The sequence below is a fragment of the Leptodactylus fuscus genome, chromosome 6 (genome assembly GCF_031893055.1).
Source record: "Leptodactylus fuscus isolate aLepFus1 chromosome 6, aLepFus1.hap2, whole genome shotgun sequence".
NCBI lineage: Eukaryota > Metazoa > Chordata > Amphibia > Anura > Leptodactylidae > Leptodactylus > Leptodactylus fuscus.
The window spans coordinates 160,601,733-160,619,247 of record NC_134270.1 but is presented as its reverse complement, the minus strand read 5'-3'; the positions used below and the strand labels follow the sequence as shown (position 1 = coordinate 160,619,247).

Below are 17,515 nucleotides of genomic sequence, written 5' to 3'. Positions count from 1 at the left end.
AATAGGAGTAGCCTTAAGAAAGGTTATTGTTCTCCTACCTTTAGATGTCTTCTCCGCGCTGCCATTCAGTAGAAATCCCGGTTTTCTTCTGTATGCAAATGAGTTCTGTTGCAGCACTGGGGGCGGTCCTCAGCACTTAAACAGCACTGAGGGTGTCCCCAATTGCTGCAAGAAAACTCTCCAGAGCCGCCTTTATCTTCTAGAACGGTCTCTACCTGCGCCGTCTTCCGTTGTTCCTTGGGCAGGGCCCACTGCACATGCCCACAACAATTTTCTTCTGGCAGCTTACACAGTAAGCTGGGGTAAGTGGCCACAAGAAAATGGCCGCAGGCATGCACAGGTGACTCTGCCTGAGGACTGATGGAAGATGACGCAGGTAGAGGCTGTTCCAGGCGAAGATGGAAGCATTGCTGGAGAGTTCTCTTGCAGCATTTGGGACACCCCCAGTGCTGTGTGAGCGTTGGGGCCCGCCCCCTGTGCGGCAAGAGAACTCATTTGCATATCGACGAATACCGGGATTTCTACTGAATGGCAGCGCGGAGAAGACATCTAAAGGTAGGAGAAGAATAACCTTTCTTAAGGCTATTCCTATGGGTTAGGGAGAAAAAATTGAAATGTAGCGATTGAATCTCTTTAAAGCCATATACTGCTCCTACGTTACGGCTGCAGATTCCGGCCTGACAGTGACTGATCACCCGCACAGGATATACTGTAGGGCTTTATGATGATGTTTGTTCAAGTGTCAGACACAGGGTCAGGCTGAAGTTTGCTGTTACCATATTACTCTGGTGTAAAAATGGCTCTAGCTAGTCCACATGTCAAGGTGTAGTAGATCCCATCAGAGCTGCGACCCGCTGATGTCAGTGCATGCTATAACTAATATACATACTTATCATACATCACTGCCTATAGCTCCCATAGGCCATCTATATCTGTAATGTATAGTGGACCCTGAAAATGCTGTGAACCGCTGTGAAAAGTGGAAGTTTTTCACAGCCTTTTTGCCCCTAGGTCATCTGAATGTAGCCTTATACTGTTCACACACTAGACATCTACACTGTCTTCAGGTCAGATGCACATCATACATATTCACTGCCTACAGCTCACACACGTCATACATATTCACTGCCTACAGCTCACACACGTCATACATATTCACTGCCTACAGCTCACACACATCATACATGTACACCGCCTACAGCTCACACACATCATACATGTACACCGCCTACAGCTCACACACATCATACATGTACACCGCCTACAGCTCACACACGTCATACATGTACACCGCCTACAGCTCACACACGTCATACATATTCACTGCCTACAGCTCACACACGTCATACATATTCACTGCCTACAGCTCACACACGTCATACATATTCACTGCCTACAGCTCACACACGTCATACATATTCACCGCCTACAGCTCACACACGTCATACATATTCACCGCCTACAGCTCACACACGTCATACATATTCACCGCCTACAGCTCACACACGTCATACATATTCACCGCCTACAGCTCACACACGTCATACATATTCACCGCCTACAGCTCACACACGTCATACATATTCACCGCCTACAGCTCACACACGTCATACATATTCACCGCCTACAGCTCACACACGTCATACATATTCACCGCCTACAGCTCACACACGTCATACATGTACACCGCCTACAGCTCACACACCTCATACATGTACACCGCCTACAGCTCACACACCTCATACATGTACACCGCCTACAGCTCACACACCTCATACATGTACACCGCCTACAGCTCACACACCTCATACATGTACACCGCCTACAGCTCACACACGTCATACATGTACACCGCCTACAGCTCACACACGTCATACATGTACACCGCCTACCGCTCACACACGTCATACATGTACACCGCCTACAGCTCACACACGTCATACATGTACACCGCCTACAGCTCACACACGTCATACATATTCACCGCCTACAGCTCACACACGTCATACATATTCACCGCCTACAGCTCACACACGTCATACATGTACACTGCCTACAGCTCACACACGTCATACATGTACACCGCCTACAGCTCACACACGTCATACATGTACACCGCCTACCGCTCACACACGTCATACATGTACACTGCCTACAGCTCACACACGTCATACATATACACTGCCTACAGCTCACACACGTCATACATATTCACCGCCTACAGCTCACACACGTCATACATATTCACCGCCTACAGCTCACACACGTCATACATATACACTGCCTACAGCTCACACACATCATACATATGGTCACTGCGAACAACCTACATCTCACGTAATCAGAACGAGCGTGGTCCTCCATGGACACCTGTGTATCACATGACTGACAGATCTCTATAGTTCACGTGATCTACTGTAGACATGACGTCATGACGCTGCGACAGTTCCCTGTGTGTGTCAGTTTCCGGATGTGTAATCGGCAATGTCCAGGGTCCTCATTCCCAAACCCGGAGCTCTGATCATACCGGACTGGCTGCAGTCACCCGAGGGCCGGGACTATCTGACGTGCATCCTGCGTAAGAAGAAGAGGAGAACGTTCGGTAATCAGACACACCGCCCTCTGGCTGCTTTATGAGATATTACACATTTCCTATTACATTACACTGCTCTCTGCTGGTCTAAACTCATATTACATCTACCGTCTCTCTCTCTCTTTTTTTTTTTTGTTTAAATTATTATAGCCACACTGCCCTCTGCTGGTCTATCTGATAATACATCTACTGTCTCTTTTTATGTTTACACTGCCCTCTGCTGGTGGATCCGATAGTACAACTCCTATCTATTGTTATATCCACACTGCCCTCTGCTGGTAGATCTGATAGTACAACTCCTATCTATTGTTATATCCACACTGCCCTCTGCTGGTAGATCTGATAGTACAACTCCTATCTATTGTTATATCCACACTGCCCTCTGCTGGTGGATCTGATATTACAACTCCTATCTATTGTTATATCCACACTGCCCTCTGCTGGTCTATCTGATAGAACAGCTCCTATCAAATCAAATCAAATCAAATCAAAAAATGCTTTATTGGCACGTCCGAATAGGTATTTGGCATTGCCAAAGCTAGTAAAGTGGGTGGGTGGGGGAGTTGGGTTGGGTGGTGGGTGGGTGGTGGGTATGGGGGGGGGTTCGGTTATAACAGTCCATGGAGTCTCATCTTCCTCTTCGTTGGTGACTGCTATATGGGGAGGTGGGGGTGGGTGGGGCGGGTGTATTGGGATAAATATAACAGTCCATGGAGTCTCATCTTCCTCTGGTTTGGTGACAGCTGGACACGTATTGGGCAGCGATCTCCACAGTGGCCTCTTCTTCTCCCAGTAGGATGTAGAGTTTCCTCTTCTCGTCTGCAGATATGAAGTCTGGGATGTGGGCAGAGAGTCTTTGGTAGTAGACGGCCCTCATAGCTGAGTATTTGGTGCAGTGTAGCAGGAAGTGGGTCTCGTCTTCTAGGACCCCCTGGTCACAGTGCTGGCACAGTCTCTTCTCCCGTGGCTTGTACGTCTGTCTGTATCGCCCCGTCTCTATCTCTAGGTTGTGGGCGCTCAGTCTGTATCGGCTCAGGGTCTGTCTGTGCTTGGGGTGGCGTATTCTCTCCAGGTAGGTGGCCATGGTGTAGTCCCTTTGTAGGGATTGGTACACGGTGAGTTTCTTGGAGTTATTTATTTCGTTTCTCCATTCTTCAATGTACCGCTCTCTGTTTGCCTCTGTGGTCGAATTGTGGTCTATTGTTATATCCACACTGCCCTCTGCTGGTAGATCTGATAGTACAACTCCTATCTATTGTTATATCCACACTGCCCTCTGCTGGTCTATCTGATGGAACAGCTCCTATCTATTGTTATATCCACACTGCCCTCTGCTGGTGGATCAGATATTACAACTCCCATCTATTGTTATATCCACACTGCCCTCTGCTGGTAGATCCGATATTACAGCTCCCATCTATTGTTATATCCACACTGCCCTCTGCTGGTGGATCAGATATTACATCTCCCATCTATTGTTATGTCCACACTGCCCTCTGCTGGTCTATCTGATAGAACAGCTCCCATCTATTGTTATGTCCACACTGCCCTCTGCTGGTGGATCAGATATTACAGCTCCCATCTATTGTTATATCCATACTGCCCTCTGTTGATGGATTTGATATTACATCTCCCGTCTATTCTTATACCCACACTGCCCTCTGCTGGTCTATCTGATAGAACAGCTCCCATCTTTTGTTATATCCACACTGCCCTCTGCTGGTGGATCAGATATTACAGCTTCCATCTATTGTTATATCCACACTGCCCTCTGCTGGTGGATCAGATATTACATCTCCTGTCTATTCTTATTTCCACACTGCCCTCTGCTTGTCTATCTGATAGAACAGCTCCTATCTATTGTTATGTCCACACTGCCCTCTGCTTGTGAATCATCTATTACATCTCCCATCTATTGTTATATCCACACTGCCCTCTTCTGATGGATTTGATGTTACATCTCCCGTCTATTCTTATACCCACACTGCCCTCTGCTGGTCTATCTGATAGAACAGCTCCCATCTATTGTTATGTCCACATTGCCCTCTGCTGGTGGATCAGATATTACAGCTCCCATCTATTGTTATATCCACACTGCCCTCTTCTGATGGATTTGATGTTACATCTCCCGTCTATTCTTATACCCACACTGCCCTCTGCTGGTCTATCTGATAGAACAGCTCCCATTTATTGTTATGTCCACACTGCCCTCTGCTGGTGGATCAGATATTACATCTCCCATCTATTGTTATATCCACACTGCCCTCTGCTGGTGGATCAGATATTACAGCTCCCATCTATTGTTATAGCCATACTGCCCTCTTCTGATGGATTTGATATTACATCTAACGTCTATTCTTATACCCACACTGCCCTCTGCTGGTCTATCTGATAGAACAGCTCCCATTTATTGTTATGTCCACACTGCCCTCTGCTGGTGGATCAGATATTACATCTCCCATCTATTGTTATATCCACACTGCCCTCTGCTGGTGGATCAGATATTACAGCTCCCATCTATTGTTATAGCCACACTGCCCTCTGCTGGTGGATTTGATATTACATCTCCCGTCTATTCTTATACCCACACTGCCCTCTGTTGGTCTATCTGATAGAACAGCTGTCATCTATTGTTATGTCCAAACTGCCCTCTGCTGGTGGATCAGATATTACAGCTCCCATCTATTGTTATAAACACACTGCCCTCTGCTGGTCTATCTGATAGAACAGCTCCCATCTATTGTTATGTCCACACTGCCCTCTGCTGGTCTATCTGATAGAACAGCTCCCATCTATTGTTATGTCCACAGTGTCCTCTGCTGGTGGATCAGATATTACATCTCCCATCTATTGTTATGTCCACACTGCCCTCTGCTGGTCTATCTGATAGAACAGCTCCCATCTATTGTTATGTCCACACTGCCCTCTGCTGGTGGATCAGATATTACAGCTCCCATCTATTGTTATATCCATACTGCCCTCTGTTGATGGATTTGATATTACATCTCCCGTCTATTCTTATACCCACACTGCCCTCTGCTGGTCTATCTGATAGAACAGCTCCCATCTTTTGTTATATCCACACTGCCCTCTGCTGGTGGATCAGATATTACAGCTTCCATCTATTGTTATATCCACACTGCCCTCTGCTGGTGGATCAGATATTACATCTCCTGTCTATTCTTATTTCCACACTGCCCTCTGCTTGTCTATCTGATAGAACAGCTCCTATCTATTGTTATGTCCACACTGCCCTCTGCTTGTGAATCATCTATTACATCTCCCATCTATTGTTATATCCACACTGCCCTCTTCTGATGGATTTGATGTTACATCTCCCGTCTATTCTTATACCCACACTGCCCTCTGCTGGTCTATCTGATAGAACAGCTCCCATCTATTGTTATGTCCACATTGCCCTCTGCTGGTGGATCAGATATTACAGCTCCCATCTATTGTTATATCCACACTGCCCTCTTCTGATGGATTTGATGTTACATCTCCCGTCTATTCTTATACCCACACTGCCCTCTGCTGGTCTATCTGATAGAACAGCTCCCATTTATTGTTATGTCCACACTGCCCTCTGCTGGTGGATCAGATATTACATCTCCCATCTATTGTTATATCCACACTGCCCTCTGCTGGTGGATCAGATATTACAGCTCCCATCTATTGTTATAGCCATACTGCCCTCTTCTGATGGATTTGATATTACATCTAACGTCTATTCTTATACCCACACTGCCCTCTGCTGGTCTATCTGATAGAACAGCTCCCATTTATTGTTATGTCCACACTGCCCTCTGCTGGTGGATCAGATATTACATCTCCCATCTATTGTTATATCCACACTGCCCTCTGCTGGTGGATCAGATATTACAGCTCCCATCTATTGTTATAGCCACACTGCCCTCTGCTGGTGGATTTGATATTACATCTCCCGTCTATTCTTATACCCACACTGCCCTCTGTTGGTCTATCTGATAGAACAGCTGTCATCTATTGTTATGTCCAAACTGCCCTCTGCTGGTGGATCAGATATTACAGCTCCCATCTATTGTTATAAACACACTGCCCTCTGCTGGTCTATCTGATAGAACAGCTCCCATCTATTGTTATGTCCACACTGCCCTCTGCTGGTCTATCTGATAGAACAGCTCCCATCTATTGTTATGTCCACAGTGTCCTCTGCTGGTGGATCAGATATTACAGCTCCAGTCTATTGTTATATCCACACTGCCCTCTGCTGGTGGATCAGATATTACAACTCCCATCTATTGTTATAGCCACAGTGTCCTCTGCTGGTGGATCAGATATTACAGCTCCCAGACAAGCCCTGAGCCAGTACAGACTGAGCGCCCGCAGCCTAGAGATAGAAGCAGAGCGGCACAGGCAGACATACAATTCACGGGAAAACAGACTGTGCCAACACTGTACCTAGGGGTCCTAGAAGACGAGGCCCACTTCCTACTACACTGCACCAAATACTCAGCTGTGAGGGCCGTCTACTACCAAAGGCTCTCTGCCCACATCTCAGACTTCTCTTCTCCTAGTAGAATGTAGAGTTTCCTCTTCTCATCTGCAGATGTGGAGCCCACTGTGGAGATCACTGCCCAATATGTGTCCATCTGCCACCAACTGAGGTGGAAGATGAGACCCGAAGACTATTATACCCCAAATCACCCACCCATTCACCCATCCATCATTTGTCCTCTACCTGTTTTGGCAATGCCAAATACCTATTCGGACGTTCCAATAAAGCTTCTTTGTATTGTATTGTATCCACACTGCCCTCTGCTGGTTTATTTTATAATACATCTACCGTCTCTTTTTATGTTTACACTGCTCTCTGCTGGTGGATCAGATATTATAGCTCCCATCCATTGTTATAGTCACACTGCCCTCTGCTGGTGGATCAGATATTACAGCTCCCATCCATTGTTATATTCACACTGCCCTCTGCTGGTGGATCAGATATTACAGCTCCCATCCATTGTTATATTGACACTGCCCTCTGCTGGTGGATCCGATAGTACAACTCCTATCTATTGTTATATTCACATTGCCCTCTGCTGGTGGATCAGATATTACAGCACCAGTCCTCCTGCTCCTTCAGCCTGAGATAATAGCCCAGGTCCATCCCTTTCCTGACCGGTGTTTGGAGGTCGGCACGTGGCTGTTTTTGGTGACACTATTGACAATCTTGCCCTATTTCCTGTTGTGTTTTCCACAGGGCTGCTCGAGAGGCCGGTTCTCCCCCCGCAGCTTCCTGCTGATGTCGCCAGTTACAAAATCTTTGTCTCAGGGAAAAGTGGTGTAGGCAAGACGTCCCTTATAGCCAAACTGTGCGGCTTGGAGGTGCCCACTATGCACCATGAAACCACAGGTGAGGACCAGAAGTTACTGAAGGAGACTGATAGATAACACGCCTTGTAGGAGACTCTATCCTGGCTCACCAATGAGTCAGGCTGCTCCTCACCATACTTTACACTGCAGCTCAGTTTATTCAGATTGGTCGCCCATGGTGATGATTTTAATCTGTCACTTTCTTTTCTCCTTTCAGGTATCCAGACGTCCTGTGTATATTGGCCGGTACATCCCAGAGACAGTGACCGCCCCATTATATTTGCCTTCCAGTTCTGGGATTGTGGAGAGTCATCTCTTAGGAAGTTTGATCACATTCTGCCGGTAGGTGGCGGCCATGGTGGGGCCAGTGGTGACTGGGCAATGTTTAGGGCTCTTCCCCTGCTCTAGGGGCTGGTATCGTAATGGCCGGTGTTGGGGTGATGTGGTTTCTGTCTCCACAGGCCTGTAAGGAGAAAGCTGATGCTGTGCTTTTCCTCTTCTCCTTCACGGATCGCTCCTCCTTTGAGGATGTGCCAGCCCTGATCTCTCGGACCTTGAGCCAAGAAGAGAATGTGGCACGCGTGGTGATTGGCACTAAGTATCCTTCAGCATAGTAGCAGGGAATAGGATGTGGGCTGTTAGTTACCCTCTTAGGGTGTAGATTTCAGTACCTCTCCTTAACCCCCACACCAGACTGGACCAGTTCATGCACACAGACGTCACTGAGCAGGACATCAGGGACTTCCAGCAGACATGGCAGCTGCCAGTCATGCGGGTGAGGAGCGTCAATGGACCACGGCTCAGTGATGGGCGGAGCCTGGACGGACGGGCAGAGCTGGCGGACACCGCACCAGTGCTGAATGGGTTAGCTGAGGTTCTTTGGCATAGAGACCAGATCACTGCTGGACTGGTTGATAATGGAGAGCATGGATCGCAGGAAGAGATCGGGGGCCAGCCATCATAATTGCATTGCTTGTCCGGATCGTCCGACTTTCCCGCAGGATGTCTTATCGTTTATTTATTAGTATTTAATGGGTTAATTTATTTCATTCTCTAATTTAAAGACTTTCTATCTATTCAGAGAATTTTTTATAGACTGCAAATTCCTCACCATTGCACCCCAGTGTGTCCCCTGCGTTATCGCCACTGGTATCGCCCCATACGCTAAGATCGCCCGGTTTCTGCACTCGCTATAGGCAGCCATGGACTCCATTTATCCTGCTGGTGCCGTTTGACAAGTACTGACACAATCTTCTGTCTCTTGGATAGGGCTGGATATTTTGTGTCTTGTCCTTCCTCTCCTCCACCTCTACAGATATACAGTCCTATGAAAAAGTTTGGGCACCCCTATTAATCTTAATCATTTTTAGTTCTAAATATTTTGGTGTTTGCAGCAGTCATTTCAGTTTGATATATCTAATAACTGCTGGACACAGTAATATTTCAGGATTGGAATGAGGTTTATTGTACTAACACAAAATGTGCAATATGCATTAAACCAAAATTTGACCAGTGCAAAAGTATGGGCACCTCAACAGAAAAGTGACATTAATATTTAGTAGATCCTCCTTTTGCAAAGATAACAGCCTCTAGTCGCTTCCTGTAGCTTTTAATCAGTTCCTGGATCCTGGATGAAGGGATTTTGGACCATTCCTCTTTACAAAACAATTCAAGTTCAGTTAAGTTTGATGGTCGCCGAGCATGGACAGCCCGCTTCAAATCATCCCACAGATGTTCAATGATATTCAGGTCTGGGGACTGGGATGGCCATTCCAGAACATTGTAATTGTTCCTCTGCATGAATGCCTGAGGATTTGGAGCGGTGTTTTGGATCATTGTCTTGCTGAAATATCCATCCCTGGCGTAACTTCAACTTCGTCACTGATTCTTGAACATTATTCTCAAGAATCTGCTGATACTGAGTTGAATCCATGCGGCCCTCAACTTTAACAAGATTCCCGGTGCTGGCATTGGCCACACAGCCCCAAAGCATGATGGAACTTCCACCAAATTTTACAGTGGGTAGCAAGTGTTTTTCTTGGAATGCTGTTTTTTTTTGGACGCCATGCATAACGCCTTTTTGTATGACCAAACAACTCAATCTTTGTTTCAACAGTCCACAGGCTTGTCCAAATGTGCTTTTACATACCTAAGGGGGCTCTGTTTGTGGCGTGGTTGCAGAAACAGCTTCTTTCTCATCAATCTCCCATACAGCTTCTCCTTGTGCAAAGTGTGCTGTATTGTTGACCGATGGACAGTGACACCATCTGCAGCAAGATGATGCTACAGCTCTTTGGAGGTGGTCTGTGGATTGTCCTTGACTGTTCTCACCATTCTTCTTCTCTGCTTTTCTGATATTTTTCTTGGCCTGCCACTTCTGGGCTTAACAAGAACTGTCCCTGTGGTCTTCCATTTCCTTACTATGTTCCTCACAGTTGAAACTGACAGGTTAAATCTCTGAGACAACTTTTTGTATTCTGCCCATGAACAACTATGTTGAACAATCTTTGTTTTCAGATCATTTGAGAGCGGGCTGTCCATGCTCGGCGACCATCAAACTTAACTGAACTTGAATTGTTTTGTAAAGAAGAATGGTCCAAAATACCTTCATCCAGGATCCAGGAACTGATTAAAAGCTACAGGAAGCAACTAGAGGCTGTTATCTCTGCAAAAGGAGGATCCACTAAATATTAATGTCACTTTTCTGTTGAGATGCCCATACTTTTGCACCGGTCAAATTTTGGTTTAATGCATATTGCACATTTTCTGTTAGTACAATAAACCTCATTTCAATCCTGAAATATTACTGTGTCCATCAGTTATTAGATATATCAAACTGAAATGGCTGCTGCAAACACCAAAATATTTAGAACTAAAAATGATTAAAATTAATAGGGGTGCCCAAACTTTTTCATAGGACTGTAAGTGACGTCTAGACAGACCCGACATGTTTCATCCAGAAGACATTCCACGGGTCCGCCCGTCTTCTTTTACAGGATTTGCAGTCATCTTTATAGCTTCATAAATCCTGAGTGTTACAAATAAATCTATTTATATGACCAGCGGCAGCCTAAGTGATCCCTGCAATGTGCCCCAGTTACATTTCTGTCCCCACCCCATTAATGCCATAGAGACACCCTCTAGATTCAGGCTCTGTGTACTGTGTACTTTGGGATTGTTACACTTGTCATATAATTCATTGCATCTGTAGGATTCCGAGTTCCATCACTACATTCTCAAGGTTTGATCAAGAAATCCAGCTTTCCACACACCCTGAAGGGCGTATAAATCATTGTCAGTCTTCACTGTAATATTGGCATTTTATTCATGACCCAAGAATGATGCACAGAATTATAGATCTCACTTTTACATCTCAGTAATTTGGTGTGATGTCCTCCTGGGGTGACATTATGTGATACTTGTCAGTGACACATTGTAATGCCATCCAGTGACCTACATTGTGTGTAATAATATATGACAGGTATCCTGACCTATGTGGGTGACTAAGCCACTGTCACTGTGATTGTCTGCAGTGAGAATAATGAAGATACATCCCCACCACTATTTTCATCATCCTGAAATACTTTGTGCTGCTGTGAAATTCTTTACAGATGTGGGGATCTTTAGCTACGGTGACACGTGCAGAATGAAAATACACATTACACCCACAAGCTCTCCCTGCGATAAAGTCTCTGGAGTAAGGAACCGTCCCCAGGGCTCAGAGATATCAGATGTAACTCAGTCACTTATAAGATGACTCAGAGGCCGCAGAGATCTGTGCTAAGCTACCAAGAAGAAAGAAAACAAAATCAAGAATCCCATTATGTGCAGGGTTATTACACCTTGTGTCTCATTTGTCATGTGACATCACGGCTCAGACATGCAACCTGGAATGTGCATATATTATATATGTGTTACAGCTCTATATATAGAGACGAAATACAGGTCAAGGGATGTGGGAATGTGCAATGTCTGTATACATAGAGTCTGAGAAGTAGTGCAGTGCAATGGTTTTATGCCTCACCACTGTGCCCCTGTGTGCTCCGAATTCGGGCGCTGTAGGCACAATGTGATGACATCACTCACATCGCGCCTGTGGCCCTCGGGACAAGAGATTACAGACTGCGCAGCAGGGGAGCAAGGAGAGGTGAGTATCAGTGTTGTTTATGTTGGAAGATGAAGAGGGACATTAAACTGTGGGGGCATATAAAGAGGGACATTAAACTGTGGGGGCATATAAAGAGGGACATTAAACTGTGGGGGTAGATGTAGAGGAGCATTAATCTGGGGAGGGGTAGCTGGAGGAGGACAGTAAAATGGGGACAACTGGAAGGGGATATTAATGTCCCCTTCCAGCTGCCCCCAGTTTAAACTATGGAGTAGCTGGAGGGGGACATTAAACTGTGGGGTCAGTTTGAAGAGAACACTATAATGTGGGAGCACATAATATTAGGGTGACTGTAGGAGCATTATATTGTGTGGGGAGCACAAACAGAAATGGATGGGAATGGGCGGAGTCATTTAGAAGTGGGTGGAGCTGATTTTGTCCCTGTTTCTGTCCTGAAAGTTGGGAGGTTTGGAAGTGGTACTGTGCGCGCAGTGTCCATATCTATCTACAGTGCCTTGGGAAAGTATTTGGCCCCCTTCAACTTTTCAACCTTTTGCCACATTTCAGGCTTCAAACATAAAGATATAATTTTTTTTTTTTTTTTTTGGGTGGGGGGGGGAAGAATCAACAACAAGTGAGACACAATTGTAAAGTGGAACGAAATTTATTGGATATGTTAAACTTTCTTAACAAATAAAAAACTGAAAAGTGGGGCGTGCAAAATTATATAGGATAAGAGCAGATACTGAGAGTTACACCAAGTACGTGCACTGTTCTGTATAGATCTGCACTTGCACAGCTCAGTCCCATTCACTTTAGTAGAGCAAAACTGTAATACAGGACACATCTGCTTCTAAAGGAGCATTCACACTGCGAAGTTGGGTGCAGTCAAAATTACAGCCAAAAAACGGCTTGCTGTTTTGCTGCTGTTTTAGTGTATCTACTTAATTTTTCGTATTTCACCTTTAATATTGAAAAACTGCACAAAAACCTACATCCAATTTGCATGCAGTTCTGCAATGTAGTTGTAAGTGCACCCAAGTGCACTGTGTGAATGCGCCCGAAAAGTAGAGATTTGAAGCATCCTGCAAAGGACAAGGGCTTACAGAAGCATTGCCACTCCTTTTGGTGGGGCTGTTGAGACGGGGACCATCACTGATAATATATAAAGGGTACTTTAACGTAGATTTACTGCATATAATAACATTGACCAATAATATTAGCAAGACTGCCATTAGTTCCACTTACCAACCACTGATCAATAGTACAGTTGTCCATTCACATACAGTAGTTAAAGGCTCACAAGCCCTGGTGTAAGAGTTCGGCTTTGGCCCCCATACCTCCTACAATTTCTTTTATAGCCACTTACCTGTATGGTTAGCGCTTCATGGGACTTTGGCCCCAATTCCTCTTATATTACCCGAAGGTTGCCATGTTACTATACTACAGCTTCACTAATGGAAGCAAATGGAGTCACACTGCAACCTGGGGATGTTGTGACTGTGACTTCTAATTACAAAAAATAAAACAGCGCTCAACATTATAAGTCGAAGTTAGGCTAGGGGGTCACAAGGAGGAATCTACCACAGATTTGCGAGTGGATTTTGTCTCTGAATATGACATCCATTGTTTTCAATGGGAGACAGGAATCATAGCAGGACATTGAAACAACAGGATTCCCCGTTAGTGAGCGATCTCTTCTTCCAACTGTAGGTGCAAATGCGTGACCGCGGCCTACACTGACTGCAGAGTGTGACCTCTGCCCAGGCACAGTCGTGACGCAGTCTGATGGAGGAAGACGCCTGACGGCTCTTCATGGGACTTCAGGAAAGTGTAATTGTGTGTGTATACTGTGTGTGTGAAGGGGGTAAGAGCTACTGTGGGGCATTTAATATTATGGGGGGGGCTACTGTGGAGCATTTAATACTGTGTGGGGAGGGGGCTACTGTGGAGCATTTAATACTGTGTGGGGAGGGGGCTACTGTGGAGCATTTAATACAGTGTGGGGAGGGGGCTACTGTGGAGCATTTAATACTGTGTGGGGAGGGGGCTACTGTGGAGCATTTAATACTGTGTGGGGAGGGGGCTACTGTGAAGCATTTAATATTGTTTGGGGAGGGGGCTACTGTGAAGCATTTAATAATGCGTGAAGAGAGAGAGCTGTTGTGGAGCATTTAATACTGTGTGGGTTGGAATTTGTTCATAGTTTTTTTAAACTATATTTCGGCCCTCCAATGGTCTGAGGGTCAGTGAACTGGCCCCCTGGTTTATCATAACAAACACTGATATTCACCTCTCCTCGCTCCCCTGCTGCACAGTCTGCAGTCTATTCTCACAGAAGCTGCAGGCAAGATGTGAGTGATATCATCACATCGCACTTACAGCTCTCGGGTTCGGAGTACACCGAGAACACAGTAGTGAGGTGGGAGCTGTCCGCCCCTGCTTCACCACTGTATTCAACTCATCTGCATCTTCTCTGGACACAGATGAGTTGAATCTGGGACATACCTCCCACCAACCAGGACCGTGGGACACGACCTGGAATCCCAGTGAATCCGGAACTGTTGAGAGGTATGGTTATAGACTGCCCACAAATACCATTCAGGCCACACTACTGCTATGTGCTGTGGTAAATTGTAAACTTATCTTCTCTCTTTATACAGCACTGATATGGCATGTAGCCATGTTCTCCAATCCTTGTCTCTTGGTCTCAGAACCAGGGGTACCTGTGCAGCATCCCAGAGAGAGCTATTTTTTGTGTCTTTTTCCTTTGTACCTGCAGGTTGTGTCCTGTCTTATGTGTTTTATGTTAAATTTAATCTGTATATTGCTTCTCTGATATTTTTCCCCTTTTGCAGTTCAAATTTGTGCCTTGGTTCAGCCTTGGCCAGTCAGTGGCCACTGCTCGGGGTTGTCAAGAGATTCTAGTCTCCTGTGGCAGTTACAAAGCTCAGTCTAGGGTCTGCAGTCTAGGGTGAGCAGCCACCCTGCACAAGTCATGCTGTTCTGTGCAGAGGGAGAACTCAGACTGCATTCCATTGGTCACCAGTTCAGCCCCTAGGAGGATTTCTTCTTGTCCTAGGTTCATCCGGAGACAGACCTTGAGACAGGGAGATAATTTGGTGCGTCTCTGAGAGACATCTGCTATCTGTGCAAGTAGGAGCAACATAGGACCCTGACAGGAGTAACTTCTTTGGGCCTAATTTCCAGGTACCCAGGTCCCTATCAGGTCTCTTTTCCCTGCTACAACCAGGGCCGCCATCAGGAATTTTGGGGCCCCATACAGCCTAAGTGTCTGGGCCCCCCCTCCCCCGCCATTTTAAAACTACCTTATTTTGCGTCATACCAATTCTGTATTACATTTTCCTTTATTTAGCAGCATTACAAGGCTTAATCAGATTTTATTTGCAGGTAAAATCTGCTACGTGTGACCGCGCCTATAGAGAGCCAACACCATTTATAAGAGCCCTCCTAATAAATCCTCAGGGCTTATTCACATTGCGTTTTTGGCCTCCCTTGCCGGGATACGTTGGTAACCAGTCAGAATCAGCTGTCAACTTATCCCTGCACGAAGAACTGGCCATTAAAAAAAAAAAGGGGGGCCTGCAGTTCTCTATGCAGGGATAAGTGGGGAGTTGATTGTGACTGGTTACCAACATATCCCGGCAAGGGAGGCCAAAAACGCAATGTGAATACTCCTTTAAAGGGAAAGTCCCACCCCCAAACAGGCTGCTATGCTAGTAGCATAGCAGCCTACATCATTATTATTCTCCAGCTAAAAACTTATATATTATTGCCCCAGTTCCCTCTCCGCAGTGCCGCACACCCGATGTCCCAACAATCCCCCCCCCCTCTAACATCTTTCCATTGCCCCCTGTACCTCCCAACTTTCGAAGAACCAAAAGAGGGACAAAATGTGCGGTGCGCTTTGGGCGCCGCAGGAAATTTAGCCCCACCCACTGTTATGTTGACTCCACCCACTAATTAATTTTCCATTTGCCTGCACACAGTATAATCCTCCTACAGTCACCCATAAATTATATGTCCCCCCTCCGTCTCTCCCCCAGCTTCATATACACCCTTCATCTGCCCCCAGATTCATGTCCCCTCCATCTCTGCCCCCAGATTCATGTCCCCGCCATTTCTGCCCAGATTCATGTCCCCACATCTCTGCCCCAGATTCATGTCCCCCCATCTCTGCCCCCAGATTAATGTCCCCCTCCATCTCTGCCCCCAGATTAATGTCCCCTCCATCTCTGCCCCCAGCTTCATGTCCCCTCCATCTCTGCCCCCAGATTCATATCCCCTCCATCTCTGCCCCCAGATTCATGTCCCCTCCATCTCTGCCCCCAGATTCATATCCCCTCCATCTCTGCCCCCAGATTCATGTCCCTCCATCTCTGCCCCCAGTGTCATGTCGTCCTCTCCTTCATCTGCCCCCAGTTTCACGTTCCACATTACACTTACCTTCTCCTTCGTTCCCCCGCTGCTCTCTGCGCGCCTCTCTCTCTTACTGGCGCACAGTTGTAGACACGATGTGACGTCATCACATCGCGTCTACACTGCCGGGTAGCCGGACCGCGGCGAAGCGAGGAGCTGACACAGGTCAGCTCCTCGCTTCGCCGCTGCCGCCTCTCTCGCTGACGCTGACACATATGCGGTTGAAGCGAGGAGCTGACCTGTGTCAGCTCCTCGCTTCGCCGCCTCTCTCGCTCACACATATGCGGCTGAGCCGGGTTCGGCTCAGCCGCATATGTGTCAGCGAGAGAGGCTGCAGCGGCAAAGCGGGAGCTGACCTGTGTCAGCTCCTCGCTTCAGCCGCATATGTGTTCAACCCCATTTTTAAATTTGGCCGGGCCCCTGACGCCAGTAGCGGTAGTACTGGCCTATCGGCAGCCCTGGCTACAACCCTTATCATCTTACACTGGGAGTGGTACGAGATGAGGAGTAGTGGAAGTGTATGTCTGCAGAGTCTGTGCTATCCCTGGCCATCCTCCTATGACCAAGGCATTGGAAATTGAACTGTATCTGTAACCCATCTGCAAGCTGCTGATGAAACTGTTGATGCTGTTGATAAAGAGTTCTTTGGTTTACCTTGCAATACTGGACTCCTGAGTCGTCCCTGCAGCACCATCAAGGGCCCTTCTGAACACCACCACACCAGCTTAGCTAGGAGAGTTCTCCTCTCCCAACTAAGAGTGCCCTGGGGGAAATGATACCACTACCACCACCACCCTCCGGTAGTGCTGCAGGAACCCCCTCGGCTGTGCACAGCCCTGGGGAGTGGGGTTGGAGTGTGAGAAGTTTTTTTTTTATTATTATTATTATGTAGGTTGTGAGCCCCATATAGGGATCACAATGTACTTTTTTTTTTTTCCTATCAGTATGTCTTTGTAGAATGGGAGGAAATGAATGGGTTTGAAAAGTGACTGCTGGTTTCCGTCTCCTGTCTAGTTTCTCGGGCA

General features: G+C 46.6%; 1 protein-coding gene and 1 long non-coding RNA gene across 2 annotated transcripts; both read left to right on the top strand.

Annotated features, from left to right (window-relative positions):
• The first annotated feature begins 2,451 nt into the window (after positions 1-2,451).
• CPLANE2 (ciliogenesis and planar polarity effector complex subunit 2) lies at positions 2,452-9,225 on the top strand. The gene is made up of 5 exons (XM_075278838.1): positions 2,452-2,602; positions 7,830-7,982; positions 8,160-8,284; positions 8,404-8,540; positions 8,636-9,225. The coding sequence occupies exons 1-5, from the start codon at positions 2,485-2,487 to the stop codon at positions 8,904-8,906; spliced, it is 804 nt and encodes a 267-aa protein (XP_075134939.1). The 5' UTR covers positions 2,452-2,484; the 3' UTR covers positions 8,907-9,225.
• LOC142209793 (uncharacterized) lies at positions 9,223-11,004 on the top strand. The gene is made up of 2 exons (XR_012716963.1): positions 9,223-9,264; positions 10,869-11,004. It is a non-coding gene; the product is annotated as an uncharacterized LOC142209793 (long non-coding RNA).
• Positions 11,005-17,515: the final 6,511 nt, after the last annotated feature.

Excerpts from the sequence above, each read along its gene's own strand:
- CPLANE2 (XM_075278838.1), top strand. The coding sequence starts at position 2,485 with ATGTCCAGGGTCCTCATTCCCAAACCCGGAGCTCTGATCATACCGGAC. Across the intron at positions 8,285-8,403 it reads AGTTTGATCACATTCTGCCG|GCCTGTAAGGAGAAAGCTGA; the intron begins GTAGGTGGCGGC and ends CTGTCTCCACAG. Across the intron at positions 8,541-8,635 it reads CGCGTGGTGATTGGCACTAA|ACTGGACCAGTTCATGCACA; the intron begins GTATCCTTCAGC and ends CCCCCACACCAG.